Below are 18,914 nucleotides of genomic sequence, written 5' to 3'. Positions count from 1 at the left end.
AAAATAAGGAATTGGAATAATTGTGCTTTATACAAAAAAATCATAACCACCACAAAAAAGGGTGGGCCTCATGGACTCTTGCTAATATGAAAGAAATGAATTTATCAGGTAAGTTCTTACATAAATGATGTTTTCTTTCATGTAATTAGCAAGAGTCCATGAGCTAGTGACGTATGGGATAATAAATACCCAAGATGTGGAACTTCCACGCAAGAGTCACTAGAGAGGGAGGGATAAAATAAAGACAGCCAATTCCGCTGAAAAATTAATCCACTACCCAAATCAAAAAAGTTTCAATTTTTATAATGAAAAAAACTGAAATTATAAGCAGAAGAATCAAACTGAGACAGCTGCCTGAAGTACCATTCTACCAAAACTGCTTCTAAGAAGAGAAAACATCAAAATGGTAGAACATAGTAAAAATATGCAAAGAAGACCAAGTCATTGCTTTGCAAATCTGATCAACAGAAGCTTCATTCTTTAAAAAGCCCAGGAAGTAGAAACTTACCTAGTAGAATGAGCCATAATCCTCCGAGGCGGGAATCCACCCGACTCCAAATAAGCATGATGAATCAAAAGTTTAAGCAAGATGCCAAATAAATGGCAGAAGCTTTTGACCTTCCTAAAACCAGAAAAGATAAATAGACTAGAAGTCTATCTGAAATCTGAATAGCTTTAACATAGAAAGTAAGAATCTCACCAAAGAAGTCTTAGGAAAACAATAATTCCTTCCTAATGTTTGTTAGAATTTACAACTTTAGGTAAGAATTGAAATGAGGACAGCAAAAACCACCTTTTCCGGATGAAAAAAAATCAGAAAAAAGAGATTCACAAGAAAGAACAGATAATTCAAAAGCTGTTCTAGCTGAAGAGATGTCCAAAAAGAACAATACTTTCCATGAAAGTAATTAATGTCCAGAGCAAGCATATGCTCAAATAGAAGAGCCTGAAAAACCTTCAGAACCCAATAAAGACTCCAAGGAGAAGAAATTGGCTTAATGACAGGTTTGATACAAATCAAAACCTGAAAAAAATGATGACTATCAGGAAGTAACACTGCCTTATCCTGATGAAAAATCAGAAAAAGATATTCACAAAAAAGAGCAGATAGCTAAAAAATTCTTCTAGCAGAAGAAATAACCAAAAGGAACAATACTTTTCCAAGAAAGTAATTTAATGTTCAGAAAATGCATAGTTTTAAACGGAGGAGCCTGTAAAGCCCTCAGCACCAAATTGAGACTCCAAAGAGGAGAGATTGAATTAATGAAAGGCTTGATACGGACCAAAGCCTGAACAAAACAATGAATATCAGGATGATTAGCAATCTTTCTGTGAAAAAAGAACAGAAAGAGTAGAGATTTGTCCTAACAAAGAACTGCAGACAAAACCTTATCCAAACCAACCTGAAAAAAATAATAAAATTCTATGAATTTTAAAAGAATGCCAAGAAAAGTAGGTCTTCCAGACTCAATAATAAATCTTTCTAGAGACAGATTTACGAGCCTGAAACCAAGCGTTCAATCTCCATCCCTTCAAATTTAATGATTTGAGATTCTGATGGAAAAAATGGGCCTTGAGAAAGAAGGTCTGGTTTAAAACGGAAGTGTCCAAGGTTGGCAACTGGCCATCCGAATGAAATCCGCATACCAAAACCTGAGAGGCCATGCTGGAGCCACCAGCATAACAAACAAATACTCCATAAGAATTTTGGAAATCATTTTGGAAGAAGAACTAGAGGCGGAAAGAAATAGGCAAAAAGATAATTTCAAAAGAAATGTCAATGCATACACTACTTCCGCCTGAGGATCCCCGGACCTGAATAGGCCCCTGGGAAGTTCTTTATTCAGATGAGATGCCAACAGATCTATTTCTAGAAATGCTCACATCTGAAAAATTGAAAAACATATCTGGGTATGAGAGACCATTCTCCCGGATGTAAAGCTTGATTAACAGAGATAATCCGCTTCCCAAATATCTATACCTGGGAAAAAAAAAACCCACAGAATTTAGATAGGAGCTGGATTTAGCCTAAGCTAATATCCGAGACACTTCTGTCACAGCCTAAGGACTGATAGTCCTACCCTGATGATTGACATACACCATAGTTGTGATATTGTCTGAAAAACAATAAACGTCTCTTCCTCAAAAAGAAACTAACTGAAAAACTCTGAGAAAACACGGAGTTCTAAAATATCAAATGGTAATCTCGCCTCCTGAGATTTCCAAACCCCTTGTGCTGACAGAGATCCTCAGACAGCCTCCCAACCAAAAAGACTCACATCTGTAGAGATCATGGTCCAGGTTGAGAACTAAATGATGGTGATCTTAATCACCAAATCAAGAGAGATAAATATTAGGATTTGAAGATTTAAAATGCGAAATCCTAGAATCCCTGCACCATAATTCAGCATAAAAGACTGGAAAGGTTCTGTCTATTGAAAATGAGCAAAGGGAATTGAATCCAATGCTGTGGCCATAAGACCTAAAACTTCTATGCATATATAGCAACTGAAGGAAATAATAGAGACTAAAGGTACCGACAGACGGAACCCAATAAAATTGTCCCTTGTCTGATAGAGACAAAGACAGTGACACAAACTATCTGGAAACCTAAAAAAGGTGACCCTTGTGAGAGGAATCAAGAGCTTTTGAAAAAAAGATCCTCTATGTCCTGAAGAACAAAGTGAATCGTATGAGATTCCGCATCCTCAGAAAATAATCTGAATAAATACAGAAAAAATATGCATTTATTGTATCTAATGAAAACAAATAATGCTATCACTGACCAAAAAAAGGCAGAATAGTTTGAATAAAAACTCCAAAACCCAGTTCCTAAAAATGGAACTGGAAGAAATACCCCAGAAGATTCCAGGTCTGAGGAGCGCTTGAACCCCACGGGTGACCAGCCATGCTTCAACAGTACCCAAAATATATAGGACCGAAACACACTTAAAGTGTTAGCCTTACTGGAATAAAATCAAAGAAATTTGGACCGAATAGAACCAAATAAATTTCAAAAAAGTCTTAAACTGCCCCTTGCCAGCCAAGCTGGAATACGGCACATACATCGCAATTTAAGGGAGCTGATTTCGAACTGAAACAATTTCCAATTAAAAACATGTTACTTGGGAAAGAATTCAGGAATTCATTCCTTAATAAGAACAACCAAATTAGTATAAGCTTAAAGTTTTAGTCTTAGAACTCAATCTTGAAGCCCAGAGTAACAGTTAAGAATTGAATCCAATTATAAAACAAATAATTGATTATCTTAGAACAAAAGAAATATGGATTTTTAGAAATCACAAAATTCTTCTAGCTCAAACAGCTAAAGACATATATTAAACCTCATTTGCGAAAATATTCAATAAAATGAAGACACAAATGAAATTATTAGCATGATAGTCCAGTTAAAAGACCAGACAATACAGTGGACTTGCATAATCAATAAATGCAAAACAACAAGACAAATGCAACAGCACCTAGTCTAGTAAATGTTGTCCCTTTAACAATGCTAAAATAAATCATAATCTGATACTTGATCTTAAAGTAAACAGAAAAACTGAAGCAATTGCAACATCCAAATAAATCACAGGTCCAAGAAAGGTACCTGAAACTAAATAATTTTCCATAAATAAGATACAACCATCTAAAGGAAAATAAATACTATTTTGCTATAGAAACAATAGCATAATTAGTAGGAGTAGAGATAGCCCCAATAAATTGGAGAACCCTCCAAATTGAATTAAACTGCCGGCAAAGAGTATAGTTTAAAACCTTTGAAGAAGGAATAAAAGAAAATTCTCAGCCTATTCCATTCCCTAGTATAAGGAATTGGAAAAAAACCTCTGAAAACACAGAAGAATAAATAAGCAGAAATAGTGTTAGCTAGTCTTGAAAAAGAACTAGTTACCTTAATGTCCAAAATAATCAACACCTTTTCAACAAAGAACAAATGTACTTTAATAAAAAAGTAGATTTGTTAGTGTCAATATCTGATGAAGAAAATTCTGAATGAGAAAAAACCATCATCAGAGAAGGATAAATCAGTATGTTGTTGGTCATTTGAAACTTCAATAAAAAAGAAGTTTGAAAAAGACCTAAACATTTTATTAGAAGGCACAAAGTCAGAAAAAGCCTTTAAAATAGAATCACAAAAATATTTCTTAAAAATCTTCTAAATATTTCTTGTACATAAGATGTAAAAAGAATGGCAATATATAAAGCATAAATACAAATGGATTCTGCATGTAAAAGTTTATCATGATAACCTATTACAAACCATAGCTAAAGATAAACATTCATAACATTTAAAATAAATGAACTTAGCTTTGGTAGGACTGAACTCAGTCAAGCGTTTTTCCAGAAGTAGCTTCTGATCCAGGGTCAATCTGAGACATCTTGCAATATGTAATAGAAAAAACAACATATAAAGCAAAATCTATCAAATTCCTTAAATGACAGTTTCAGGAATGGGAAAAAATGCCAATGAACAAGCTTCTAGCAACCAGAAGCAAATAAACAATGAGACTTAAATGTGGAGACAATAATGACGCCCATATATTTTAGCGCCAAAAAAGACGCCCACATTATTAGGCGCCTAAATGCTTTTGGCGCCAAGAATGACGCCACATCTGGCGACGCCGATATTTTTGGCGCAAAACGTCAAAAAAATTACGCAATCACAAACAACTTCCGGCGACAAGTACGACGCCGGAAATGACAAAGAAAATTTGTGCGCCAAAAAAATCAGCGCCAAGAATGACGCAATAAAATGAAGCATTTTCAGCCCCCGCGAGCCTAATAGCCCACAGGAAAAAAAGTCAATTTTTAAGGTAAGAAAAAAAATTAATTATTCATATGCATTATCCCAAATAATGAAACTGACTGTCTGAAATAAGGAATATTGATCATCCTGAATCAAGGCAAATAAATGTTTAAACACATCTATTTAGAACTTTATATAAAAGTGCCCAACCATAGCTTAGAGTGTCACAAAAAAATAAGATTTACTTACCCCAGGACACTCATCTACATGTAGTAGAAAGCCAAACCAGTACTGAAACGAGAATCAGTAGAGGTAATGGTATATATAAGAGTATATCGTCGATCTGAAAAGGGAGGTAAGAGATGAATCTCTACGACCGATAACAGAGAACCTATGAAATAGATCCCGTAGAAGGAGACCATTGAATTCAAATAGGCAATACTCTCTTCACATCCCTCTGACATTCACTGCACACTGAGAGGAAAACCGTGCTCCAGCCTGCTGCGAAGCGCATATCAACGTAGAATCTAGCACAAACTTACTTCACCACCTCCACGGGAGGCAAAGTTTGTAAAACTGAATTGTGGGTGTGGTGAGGGATGTATTTATAGGCATTTTAAGGTTTGGGAAACTTTGCCCCTCCTGGTAGGAATGTATATCCCATACGTCACTAGCTCATGGACTCTTGCTAATTACATGAAAGAAATAGTAATTCTAAAGCAGACTACAGTTTGATATCTAATGTGTGTGAGTTTAATGATTTCAGTAAGATTTTAGTGTTGGAATAGAAGAAAAGAGACAAGCGCAATCGCGATTCACTGTACTGGTTTATTACAGTCAGATCCCTGACTACATACAATTTCACACTTACAAGATAAAAATGTGCCCGTAGTGTCGACTCAGCCACTCTGTTATTTGTCTACTTCCTGTTGACAAAGATTACCCGTGAGAAAAAGAAACGCGTTCGGGTGATAAGTAAATATCTTGAAGGACTGTGTACCTTTGTCGGCATATGGCACACTATTTTCCTGGCGGCTTTATCCACTGATGGGGAGACATTGAGATTCAAGACCTGCACAACGGAGCACTACAGGAGTCCCTCGGCCAGATTGGATGATAAATGACATGAGGCTCAATGGAGAGAGGGTAAGGGGAGTATTTCCCAAGAAAAAATAGGCAGGTGCAGCTCTTCCTAGCACGTCTGCCAACGTGCACCTTATAGTAATAGAATCCAAAATGTAGGAAGAAAGATGCGCTCCAAGCCCATACGAGTAAAAAAATCCAAGTCTTTATTCAAGTCATGTAAACACATGTAAAACCAATTATGGATAAAAACGGTCATCACAAAAGTGCAGAATGCAGGTAAATGAACAGGTGCAGACAGCAAACGTTTCGTGCATATGCGCACTTGGTCACTGCTTGTCTGAGCACCTGTTCATGATTTCTTTTGAAGAAAATTCTTAAAGAGATACTACTCTCACATTTATAATTACCTGTTAATCTGTATTACAAGGAGCAAAAAAAGGCAAATGCAAATATATACAGCTTTCCACAGAATATATATTTAGAAACCTATCTATGTGGCTATATATGTAGAATAAAAGAAATGGGGATACATTGATAGCGATGCCATTATAACAGACTATTGGAGACCTATAAGCCGGACCGGAATAACAGAGTGGCTGAGTCGACACTACAGGCACATTTTTATCTTGTATCTTGTAAGTGAGAAATTGTATGTAGTCAGGGATCTGACTGTAATAAACTGGTACAGTGAATCGCGATTTGCGCTTGTCTCTTTTCTTCTATTCCAGTTTTGTTTAAGAAGATCTGACTACAATCAAGATCTTAAGGTCAGCTGCACCGGAAGGGGTTCAGAAAGACACCTGCAAGAAAGTGTTCACCATCTATGTGGACTAAGTATTATTTACGGATCATCTTTTTAACTTTTTATCTAGTAAGATCCACTGGGACTTCTGGGACTTACCCATTACGGTGACAATATTTTATTTACACATATTTTGTGAATTCAGTGGAATATTGTTTACATCTTATGTGGCTTTGGTATATCTCAGTCTTTATTTTGAATGTTATTTATTATTATATTTTTGCAATATTGAAAGTGTTGTGCAATATTAGGTAAACAGTGCCCCATATTGCTCAACCTAGGGTTTTTCTTTTTTTTTTTTATCAGATTATCGTTTAATTCTTGTCTGCACTTTAGTTGCTTAGTGGCGATATTGAAGATTTTAGTGTTACAGAACCACATTACATGTTAGATGAGATAAATACAAATTTGTTGCAGATTTCAGAGGTTGTTTGATCTCATAGGAATCACACAACACAGGAGAACTGACCTTAAATAGTGTGTCACTCAGTCTCTGAAGGAGTTCAGCCCATGATAACTGCCACTCACCTGATAGATTGGTTAAGCCTTCCAAGGAAGTGGGTAAATTGCTCTGGGTACGTTGTGTGTTCCTCAGGTGAAGGGTCTGTAGAGCAATCATTGCAGGAAGCTGCCTGTACAGGAGGATATAAAAAGTTGCAGAAATATTTTATTTTACCCCTGGCCTTTTCTTCCCCGCTGTTCTCACCTGAGCTGGGCGTGCATGAGTGGATTATTATTCAGACTCAGGGACTGTAGGTGAACCAATCGCCTCATCTGGGGGGGCAAACTGTCCAGTTTGTTGTCACTCAAGTCCAAATACAGCAGGTCCGTGAGGTTAATGAACAGCTGGTTTGGGATCTGGTCAATGCTAAAGAAATATGAAAAATGTACGTTTTGGTAAAAAGAAGAAGAAAAATCGCAATGTACTTTTATTATTTATTTTGACACTTGCGGTGCATTTATAAAAATGTGTCTTATGTCCATTTAAAGGGCTGTTAAATATGGTAGAATTTGCGTACTAAACAAGTGCATAATACAAAAACAATGTAATAACTCTAATAATAATCTGATTCGCCCATTTACCGGCCCCTGTATCATATGACAGCCATCAACCAATCAGAGACAAGTATACGTATACATTGAACTTATGCACATGCTCAGTAGGAGCTGGCCCATCATAAAGTGTGCATATAAAAAGGACTGTGCAAAATTTGATAATGGGAGTAAATTGGAATGTTGCTTAAAACTGCATGCTCTATCTGAATCATAAAAGCTCAATTTTGACTTTAGTGTCCCTTTAAGATACACAAGATGCTCACTTTTCACACTTCAATTCTGCACAATTATATAAGCCTGGGCTCTAGAGATCAGACATTTGCACAGACAGAACATTAGGGATGAATTGCTGGTCACTAAAACAAAATGTATGCTTACCAGATAAATTCCTTTCTTTCCTGGCAGGGAGAGTCCATGACTTCATTCACTACTGTTGAGAATATCAAAGCCTGGCCACCAGGAGGAGGCAAAGACAACCCAGCCAAAGGCTATAAATATCCCTCCCACTTTCCCTATCCCCCCCAGTCATTCGGCCGAGGGAACAAGGAAAAGCAAGAGAAACATTAGGGCAGTGTTTTCTAAACTGTGTGTCTTGACACGTTAGTGTGTCGCGGCAGTGTGTAAGTGTGTCCCTGCTTCAGCACTAATTTCTTTTACTTTAAAAAATATTTAAAAATTTTTTTTTTGGTTTCCGACTTTCCGCCTGCCTGCTACGCATATCACATGGTTGACACGTGATTGATACCTAGTGGGTCACAGATCATCTTAACCTATTGGCGCCGCTCATTGGTAACTGAAACTATTCCCATTGGCGGCACATTGAATCCTGACTGCACAAGTAGGGGTCAATTATTATTAGCCTAATTGGACCAATTCACCCTGTTTCCGCGCAAGCCTTTAGGCTCGCCGGAAAAAGGAGTTAAGAAGCAGCAGTCTATAGACCGCTGCTCCTTAACTCATACGCCACCTCTGAGGCTGCGTACAGCAATCTGCCCAATCCTATACGATCAGGCTGATTGACACCCCCTGCTAGCTGCCAATTGGACGCAAATCTGCAGGGGGTGATATTGCACAAGCAGTTCACTAGAATTGCTTGTGCAATGCTGAATACGGACAGCGTATACTGTCCGCATTCAGCAATGTCTGTCGGACATGATACGCTACAGCGTATCATGTCCACCAGACTTTAATAAATTGACCCCGTAGTCTCCTCAATCGGCTCGTGACTGCATGCGTAGTCAGTGAGTAGTACAGCAATGTGTTTGCAGCGTGGGCAGTACTCAGTTGGACTCGCAGAGCTCTGAGTGCAGCAGCTTAAAAGGGACATGAAACCCAATTGTTTTCTTTCATATAGAGAATACAATTTTAAACAACTTTCTAATTTACTTCTATTATCTAATTTGTTTAATTCTCTTGGTATCAGTTGTTGAAGGAGCAGCAATGCACTAATGGTTTCTAACTGAAAACATGGGTGTATATATATATATATGCAGCCACCAATCAACAGCTAGAACCTAGGTTCTCTGCTGCTCACGAACTTGCCTAGATAAACTCTTCAGCAAAGGATAACAAGAGAAAGAAGCAAATTAAATAATAGAAGTAAATTAGAAAGTGGTTTAAAATTGTATTCTCTATCTGAATCATGAAAGAAAAATTTTGGGTTTCATGTCCCTTTAAAATGCTTAAGAGTCAGAGCTTAAGTCAGAAGTCAAAGTGGGGTTTTTTTGCAGCTAGCTCCCAGTAGTGCATTGCTGCTCCTGCTCTTGATATATGGATAGAAAGTGGAAGCTTAAAAATGCGAGTGTCTTTATCTAATATTCCACCAAATATTCAGAAACTGTTCTTCCCATCAACCTCATACATCCCATTAAAATAGTAAGTAGCTACTGGTGTTCTTAAACTTTTTTTTAAATTCTTGCACATAATTACTGTTACTTATAAATACATTTCGTTGTTATATAATTGATGTATGTGTCCGTATCTCTTAAAACAAGTTAGTTTAACCTCCTGTTTGCTAGTACAACTGAATTACTGTGTCGTGAAATGATGTAGGTCTAAAAAGTGTGTTACCAACATGAAAAGTTTGGAAAGCTCTGCATTAGGGTATAGAGGTGCCAGAAGAAAAAATAACAGGGAAGCCGCCTAAATAAAATATTATGGGGAGGGTCGTGGACTCTCCCTGCCAGGAAATAAAGGAATTTATCTGGAAAGTATACTTTTTGTTTTCTTTCCAAAGGCAGGGAGAGTCCACAACTTCATTCATTACTGTTGGGAACCAATACCCAAGTTCCAGAGGACATTGAATGATAAAACTGGAGGGCAAAAAAGAAGGACTATAATCCGAGGGCACCACAGCTTGTAACAATTCTCTCCCAAAAGCTGCCTCAGCAGAAGCAAAAATATCAAATTTATGGAACTTTGAAAAAGTATGTAAGGAAGACCAGGTAGCCGCCTTACAAATATGATCCATAGAAGCTTCGTTTTTAAAAGCCCAAGAAGAAGAAACTGCTCTAGTGGAACGAGACGTTATCCTCTCAGGAGGCCGTTGACCAGCCTTCTCATAACGGATGATACTTCTCAGCCAGAAAAATAAAGAAGTTGCAGTGGCCTTCTGGCCCCTGCGCTTACCAGTATATAACTCAAACAAGAAAGAGGATTGCCTGAAATCCTTAGTAGCCTGAAGATAGAATTCATCTATATTGTGGAGCAAACATTCTTTCAAGGAAGAAGGATTAGGACAAAGGGAAGGAACAACAATCTCCTGATTGATGTGGTGATTCAAAACTACCTTAGGTAGGAAACTTAACTTAGTACGTTAAACAGCCTTATCAGCATAGAAAATAAAGGTAAGGTGGACCACACTGTAAAGCAGAAATCTTAGAGACTCTGCGAGCTGAGGCAATAGCCAACAAAAACAAAACCTTCCAGGATAGAAGCTTAAGATCAACAGAATGCATAGGCTCAAACAGAGCCTGCTGCAAAACACGAAGAACAAGGTTGAGGCTCCAAGGAGGGCAACAGGTTTAAAACACAGGCCTGATTCTAGCCAGAGCCTAAACAAAGGACTGCACATCAGTAAGACCGACAGATCCGAGATCTGACCCTTCAGAGAACTGGCAGATAGACCCTTTTCCAAACCATCTTGGAGAAAGGATAGATCCGGGTAACCGTCACCTTCTGCCATGGAAGACTATGTTCCTCACAATGAAGGTAAGTATGCCATATCTTGTGTAAATACGGTGAGTGACCTGCTTGCAAGCCTGGATTAAAGTGTATCACACTATCCGAAAAACCTCTCTTGGATAAGACTAAACATTTAATTTCCACGCAGTCAGTCTCAGAGAATCGAGACTGTTAACCTACACGGAGGGGAGGAGGACATTCTTATTAGGTCTGCAAACCAAGTCCTTTGTGGCCACAAAGGAGCTATTAGTATTACTGGAGCCTGCTCCTGCTTGATGCGAGCCACTACTCGAGCAAGAAGGGCCAAAAGAGTTAAAAGATAAAGGAGATTGAACCTCCATAGAACCGCTAATGCGTCTACCAATTCCGCTTGAGAATCCCTCAATCTCGACCCATATCTGGGTAGTTTGGAGTTGAGACGAGAAGCCATGAGGTCTATCTCCGGAACCCCCCCCCCCCATCTGAGAGCTATCTCTGAGAACACCTCGGGGTGGAGAGCCCACTCACCCGGGTGAAAGGATTGTCTGCTGAAGAAGTCCACTTCCCAATTGTCCACCCCGGGATATGAGTGAGAGTGAGAGAAAGAAAAGAGAAAAAAAAAAAAAAAGGAGCGAAAGAGAAAAACTTGTTGAAACAGGTTTGTGTGATCTCTGTTCCACTGCCTCAACCTGCTTAGCTGTAGATGTCTGAGATGGAATAGAGCAAATGGAATAATTTCCATGGAGGATACCATGAGTCCAATTGGTCCAGGAATGCGAACCTCAGAAACGGAAAATGATCCTTGTGGATCGGGATGTGAAGGTATGCATCCTTTAAGTCGATTGTTGTCATGAACTGCCCTTCCTGGATCAAGAGAAGGATGGACCTGATAGGGTCCCCTCCTTCAAAGTGGAGACTGAGGAACTTGTTGAGACATTTTAAGTCCAGAATAGGGTGATAAGTTCCCTCTTTTTTGGGAACTACAAAGAGGTTTTAGTAAAACCCCTGACCCCTTTCTGATCAGGGCACTTGGACGATTACTCCAAAGGAGAGGAGATCTTGAACGCAGTCTAAAAAGGCTGCTCTTTTCTCTAGTCTTGTAGACAATCTTGAGAGAAGAAATTTGCCCCTTGGGGAGCAACGTCTAATACCCAGTGATCCTGAACGTTTTGGACCCACGCCTCTAAGAAAAAAAAGAGAGAGTCTGCCACCTACACAATCCGGTCCCGGATCGGGGGCTGGCCCTTCATGCAGATTTGTTATTAGTAGTCTTCTTGGCCTGTTTGGATTTGTTCCAGGACTGGTAGGGCTTCCAAGTACTCTTAGACTGTTCAGGTTCAGAGGAGGACTGAGTCCGCTGAGGTTTGTCTGAGCAAAAGGAACGAAAATTAGAGGATTGGCAACTCTTAATTCTCCCCTTCTTATCCTGGGGAAGGAAAGCTCTTTTCCCTCCTGTTACAGTGGAGATGATGGAGTCCAGGCCTGGTCTTAGAAATCATTTATGCGGACCAAGACTTTAACCAAAGAGCTCTACGCGACAAAACTGCAAAACCTGAAGCCTTAGCATTCAGACAGACAATTTGTTGGCTATCTTAAGAGCCTTAATCCTGTCCTGAATATCATCCATGGGGGATTCAACTTTAATTAGTTCTGATAACAAATCACACCAGTAGGTAGCAGCACCTGTGACTGCTGCCACAGCGGCCGTTGGCTGAAATAAGAGACCCATATGTTGAAACATCTTTCTGAGATATACAAATATAGCAGAAACAGGAGCGCTATATTTGTATAACTGTCTATAACCTATATTAGGGACTCTTAGGTTTTTTTCAGGAGTTTGGTGATTTCACCCTGCGCTCATATCTAACCTTATTTACTTGCATAATCTTTCTGAGATAGCCTTCCAACTTCCTGCCCATGGGATCTCTAAAAGAGGAACTATCGTCTAGAGGAATAGTAGTACGCTTGGTGAGAGTAACTCTAAATGTGATTCAGGGACCGGAAACAGCATCTTAAAAAAGGTAGAAGCAGGAGAGAAAGGGGTTCCATTCTTTTCCTGTTCTCTAGAAATAACTTTTGCCATTCGTACTGGTACCGGGAAGTTCTGGAACCTATCTAATTTAGGAATAATAGGTTACTCAGGAAGCTTAGCACCCAAAACCTCAAGGAAAGACAATACTTCCTTCAGAAGAAAGTGAAGGTGTTAAACCTTGAACCTAAAATTTGGTTCCTCGGGAGTAGGAGATTTTATGTCAGATACCTCTGACTTCGAAAGCTCACCTTCAGATGCAACCAAGGTTAGATCATCCTCAGAAAGGTGAGACAAACTATCCAACTCAGACTTAATAGATGAGTTAACTCCCAAGACAGTGGAACTATGCTTAACCTTTCTCTTACGTTTCCCAGAGATAGGCAAGGCGTTTAATGCAGCTGATACCGCAGAATGAAGCTGTGAACAAAAATCTGCTGGCAAAAAAATACCTCCAGCCAGAAATAAAGATCCACTGCGGGGCACTGCCTGTGTCATAGCGTTAACGGGGGACTGCGGATGCAGAATAAGCATTGGCAAGGAGCTAAGCAGCACACATAGATAGGCCGACTGCTCAATAAAATAACCTTCTATTATAAAAATATATATATATATTTATAGCCTTTGGCTATGGTGTCTTTGCCTCCTCATGGTGGCCAGGTGTTGATATTCCCAAGAGTAATGAATGAAGTTGTGGACTCTCCCTGCCTTTGGAAAGAAAAAAAAATGTTTCATCTGGAATTCGCTTATGGGATAATGTCACTGGGAGTGTCTTTAGGGCAGCAGCCTAATAGTTAATTACATTTAAAGTAATAGCTAGTGCTACAAGCAAGCAGCAGCACCAAAAAAAAAAATGGGGTCAGGATTAGCCAAAAGCAACAGTGGAGTATACACACTTATTGGCCAACATGGTAATAAATCAGCTGACCATGACATTGATGGGTTGTAATTAATATGTGTAAATTTGAAGCCCCTTTCTCCTGCTGGAAAGTACTTTATGTTTTTAGAGCAATGTTTTGAACTAATCAACAATTTATTTTTTTGCATGCATTTGTAAATTTATTGACTCAAAGTGATTGCTTATTTGTTGTTATTTCAGACAAATGCAAAAAAATTTAAAAAAACATATTAATTTTAGGGTTCATCATCAGAAAACAAATGCACATGTCTAATACCGCATGATAGATCCGGTTTGCTTATACTGTATTCTAATTTTTTTAACCTTATTTAGGGTAGAATATTTTCTTGCTTATTTGTATTGTCTCTACGTATAATAATATTGTTACAAACACGGCTGCCATATAGTTCTCAACGCCTGTGCACACTCCTGAGCCTATCTCGGCTTTCATGGAAAGTAAGTGTGCCAATAAAAATGGTAAGTTCTTTTTAACTTGTTACGAAGTTGTGGAAGTTTAAATTTTACCTTCCATGTCCCTTTAAATTAAAGGGACAGTATACAGTAAAATTGGTTTTCCCTGTATTGTCAATGACTTGTTATACCAGCTGCAGAGCATAAAATGTATGAGAATTTTTTTTATGCTTTTAAACCATGACCTATTACAATGGGTTTAGCTTGCAGGTAATATCAGATCTCATTAGGTTATCACTTTGTGTACACACACTTGCTTCCTTATATCTATTTTTAAAACAAAGCTCAATACTTAGAGAGACAATGGAAAATTATGATTTTATTACTTAATCATCCTACACCCTACTGGGAGTGTAATTTCTTCCGCTGGCTGTGTTTATATAGGCTTGTCAATAGCCTAGACTTCAGTATAGAAACTTTCAGTATAGGTGGGAATACTACAGACTAAATTGACCATTTCAAATTCCAAAATAGGGGTAAAGAAGCTATTTGTAAATAATTTAATAAATTCCAGCAGGTGAAATGGATCATTGGTAACAATTTAAAAGGGGAGAATTTTTTTTTGAGTAAACTGTCCCTTTAATGTTCCTACTTTTGGGAGATTAACTAAAGCGATAATATTTGGCATTATCATATATACAAACAGTAAATTGTCTATTTATAAATTTAGATTATAAATGTATAGAAATATACATAACAGAAGTTAGCACAACTACAAAGGCAGGAGTATAAATGACAGTGTGCAGATGGTACAGATCTGTAACGGTGTGACACAATGTGTGTGATGCGTTTACACCCCTGAGAACCTATAAGGTAAACGAAACAGTGGTGCCATTTTTACAGTCTCGAATTTCTCACCTGTTGTGGCTGAGGTTCAGTACCAGCATGTTCTTCGAGTTTTCCAGTTCCCTTGGACACTCGGTTAGCTGATTATAACTAAGGTCCTAGATTATAAAAAAAAAAAAATTATGAAAGGAAGAGCGAAAGAAAGAAAATTATTAAGAGATCTATTAAAGATTTTTCCAAGTTCAATACTTCTTTTAACGGAGCATAACTCTGCTCAACACACCCAACACTAGCATCACTTTATTAAGAGATTATTTAGTAAAGAGACATGGAAGGCATTAATATGCTGTACAGCCAAAACATATTATTGTAAGGTCAAATACGCTAAACAATTTATGCTAACCCGATTAATTACCTGAGGGATTAAATTCCTTACCACTAGGAGGAGGCAAAGATACTCAACAAAAACTGGACTCATCACCATGAAAGAAATTCATTTATAGGGTAAGAATACATTTTGTTTTCATTCATAAGGTGGTGAGAGTCCATGAACCATTACCTGTGAAATCTTATACCCAAACTGTGGAAGTCACAAAAACCCAATAAAGGGTGGGAAAAAAACATAATTTATGCTTACCTGATAAATTCCTTTCTTCTGTTGTGTGATCAGTCCACGGGTCATCATTACTTCTGGGATATAACTCCTCCCCAACAGGAAATGCAAGAGGATTCACCCAGCAGAGCTGCATATAGCTCCTCCCCTCTACGTCACTCCCAGTCATTCGACCAAGAATCAACGAGAAAGGAGAAACCAAGGGTGAAGTGGTGACTGGAGTATAATTTAAAAGATATTTACCTGCCTTAAAACAGGGCGGGCCGTGGACTGATCACACAACAGAAGAAAGGAATTTATCAGGTAAGCATAAAACATAATTTATGCTTACCTGATAAATTCCTTTCTTCTGTTGTGTGATCAGTCCACGGGTCATCATTACTTCTGGGATATTATCTGCTCCCCTACAGGAAGTGCAAGAGGATTCACCCAGCAGAGTTGCTATATAGCTCCTCCCCTCTACGTCACCTCCAGTCATTCGACCAAAGACCAACGAGAAAGGAGAAGCCAAGGGTGTAGTGGTGACTGAATTATAATTTAAAAAATATGTACCTGCCTTAAAAAACAGGGCGGGCCGTGGACTGATCACACAACAGAAGAAAGGAATTTATCAGGTAAGCATAAATTATGTTTTCTTCTGTTATGTGTGATCAGTCCACGGGTCATCATTACTTCTGGGATACCAATACCAAAGCAAAAGTACACGGATGACGGGAGGGATAGGCAGGCTCATTATACAGAAGGAACCACTGCCTGAAGAACCTTTCTCCCAAAAATAGCCTCCGAAGAAGCAAAAGTGTCAAATTTGTAAAATTTGGAAAAAGTATGAAGCGAAGACCAAGTTGCAGCCTTGCAAATCTGTTCAACAGAGGCCTCATTCTTAAAGGCCCAAGTGGAAGCCACAGCTCTAGTGGAGTGAGCTGTAATTCTTTCAGGAGGCTGCTGTCCAGCAGTCTCATAGGCTAAACGTATTATGCTACGAAGCCAAAAAGAGAGAGAGGTAGCAGAAGCTTTTTGACCTCTCCTCTGTCCAGAATAAACGACAAACAGGGAAGAAGTTTGGCGAAAATCTTTAGTTGCCTGAAAGTAGAACTTGAGGGCACGAACTACATCCAGATTGTGTAGAAGACGTTCCTTCTTTGAAGAAGGATTTGGACACAAGGAGGGAACAACAATCTCTTGATTGATATTCCTGTTAGAGACAACCTTAGGTAAGAACCCAGGTTTAGTACGCAGAACTACCTTGTCTGAGTGAAAGATCAGATAAGGAGAATCACAATGTAGGGCTGATAACTCAGAGACTCTTCGAGCCGAGGAAATAGCCATTAAAAATAGAACTTTCCAAGATAACAATCTTATATCAATGGAATGAAGGGGTTCAAACGGAACACCCTGTAAAACGTTAAGAACTAAGTTTAAACTCCATGGCGGAGCAACAGTTTTAAACACAGGCTTGATCCTAGCTAAAGCCTGACAAAAAGGCCTGGATGTCTGAATTTTCTGACAGACGCCTGTGTAACAAGATGGACAGAGCTGAGATCTGTCCCTTTAATGAGCTAGCCGATAAACCCTTTTCTAAACCTTCTTGTAGAAAAGACAATATCCTAGGAATCCTAACCTTACTCCAGGAGTAATCTTTGGATTCACACCAGTATAGGTATCTGGTTTGCCCCAACGTCGAAGTATTTGGGCAAAGACCTCCGGATGAAGTTCCCACTCCCCCGGATGAAGAGTCTGGCGACTCAAGAAATCCGCCTCCCAGTTCTCCACTCCCGGGATGTGGATTGCTGACAGGTGGCAAGAGTGAGACTCTGCCCAGCGAATTATCTTTGATACTTCTATCATTGCAAGGGAGCTTCTTGTCCCTCCCTGATGGTTGATGTAAGCTACAGTCGTGATGTTGTCCGACTGAAACCTGATGAACCCCCGAGTCTTTAACTGGGGCCAAGCTAGAAGGGCATTGAGAACTGCTCTCAATTCCAGAATGTTTATTGGCAGGAGACTTTCCTCCTGACTCCATTGTCCCTGAGCCTTCAGAGAATTCCAGACAGCGCCCCAACCTAGAAGGCTGGCGTCTGTTGTTACAATTGTCCAGTCCGGCCTGCTGAAAGGCATCCCCCTGGACAGATGTGGCCGAGAAAGCCACCATAGAAGAGAGTTTCTGGTCTCTTGATCCAGATTCAGAGTGGGGGACAAATCTGAGTAATCCCCATTCCACTGACTCAGCATGCACAATTGCAGCGGTCTGAGATGTAGGCGTGCAAAGGGAACTATGTCCATTGCTGCTACCATTAAGCCGATCACCTCCATGCATTGAGCTACTGACGGGAGTTGAATGGAATGAAGGACACGGCATGCATTTAGAAGCTTTGTTAATCTGTCTTCTGTCAGATAAATCTTCATTTCTACGGAATCTATAAGAGTCCCCAAGAATGGAACCCTTGTGAGAGGCAAGAGAGAACTCTTCTTTTCGTTCACTTTCCATCCATGCGACCTTAGAAATGCCAGAACTAACTCTGTATGAGACTTGGCAGTTTGAAAGCTTGAAGCTTGTATCAGAATGTCGTCTAGGTACGGAGCTACTGAAATTCCTCGCGGTCTCAGAACCGCCAGAAGGGCACCCAGAACCTTTGTGAAGATTCTTGGAGCCGTAGCCAATCCGAATGGAAGAGCTACAAACTGGTAATGCCTGTCTAAGAAGGCAAACCTTAGATACCGGTAATGATCTTTGTGAATCGGTATGTGAAGGTAAGCATCCTTTAAATCCACCGTGGTCATGTACTGACCCTTTTGGATCATGGGTAAGATTGTCCGAATAGTTTCCATTTTGAACGATGGAACTCTTAGGAATTTGTTTAGGATCTTTAAATCCAAGATTGGCCTGAAAGTTCCCTCTTTTTTGGGAACCACAAACAGGTTTGAGTAAAACCCTTGTCCTTGTTCCGACCGCGGAACCGGATGGATCACTCCCATTAATAATAGATCTTGTACACAGCGTAGAAACGCGTCTTTCTTTATTTGGTTTGTTGACAACCTTGACAGATGAAATCTCCCTCGTGGGGGAGATAATTTGAAGTCTAGAAGGTATCCCTGAGATATGATCTCTAGCGCCCAGGGATCCTGGACATCTCTTGCCCAAGCCTGGGCGAAGAGAGAGAGTCTGCCCCCCACTAGATCCGGTCCCGGATCGGGGGCCCTCGGTTCATGCTGTCTTAGGGGCAGCAGCAGGTTTTCTGGCCTGCTTGC

At 39.4% G+C, this 18,914-nt stretch overlaps 1 protein-coding gene across 1 annotated transcript in view; it reads right to left on the bottom strand.

Annotated features, from left to right (window-relative positions):
- The window catches only part of FLII (FLII actin remodeling protein), a 116,333-nt gene that overhangs the window by 53,478 nt on the left and 43,941 nt on the right, over positions 1 to 18,914 (bottom strand). Inside the window, exons 5-7 of the mRNA XM_053694603.1 lie at positions 15,128 to 15,213; positions 7,360 to 7,521; positions 7,182 to 7,285 (exon numbers count right to left, since the gene is read on the bottom strand). Of these exons, the coding sequence (XP_053550578.1) occupies positions 7,182 to 7,285; positions 7,360 to 7,521; positions 15,128 to 15,213 (352 nt within the window). The remainder of the gene's footprint in view (positions 1 to 7,181; positions 7,286 to 7,359; positions 7,522 to 15,127; positions 15,214 to 18,914) is intronic.

This window comes from Bombina bombina, chromosome 11, assembly GCF_027579735.1.
Source record: "Bombina bombina isolate aBomBom1 chromosome 11, aBomBom1.pri, whole genome shotgun sequence".
In the NCBI taxonomy this organism is placed as follows: domain Eukaryota; kingdom Metazoa; phylum Chordata; class Amphibia; order Anura; family Bombinatoridae; genus Bombina; species Bombina bombina.
Note: the sequence above shows the minus strand (reverse complement) of the source record. Positions and strands in the feature narration are given on the sequence as shown.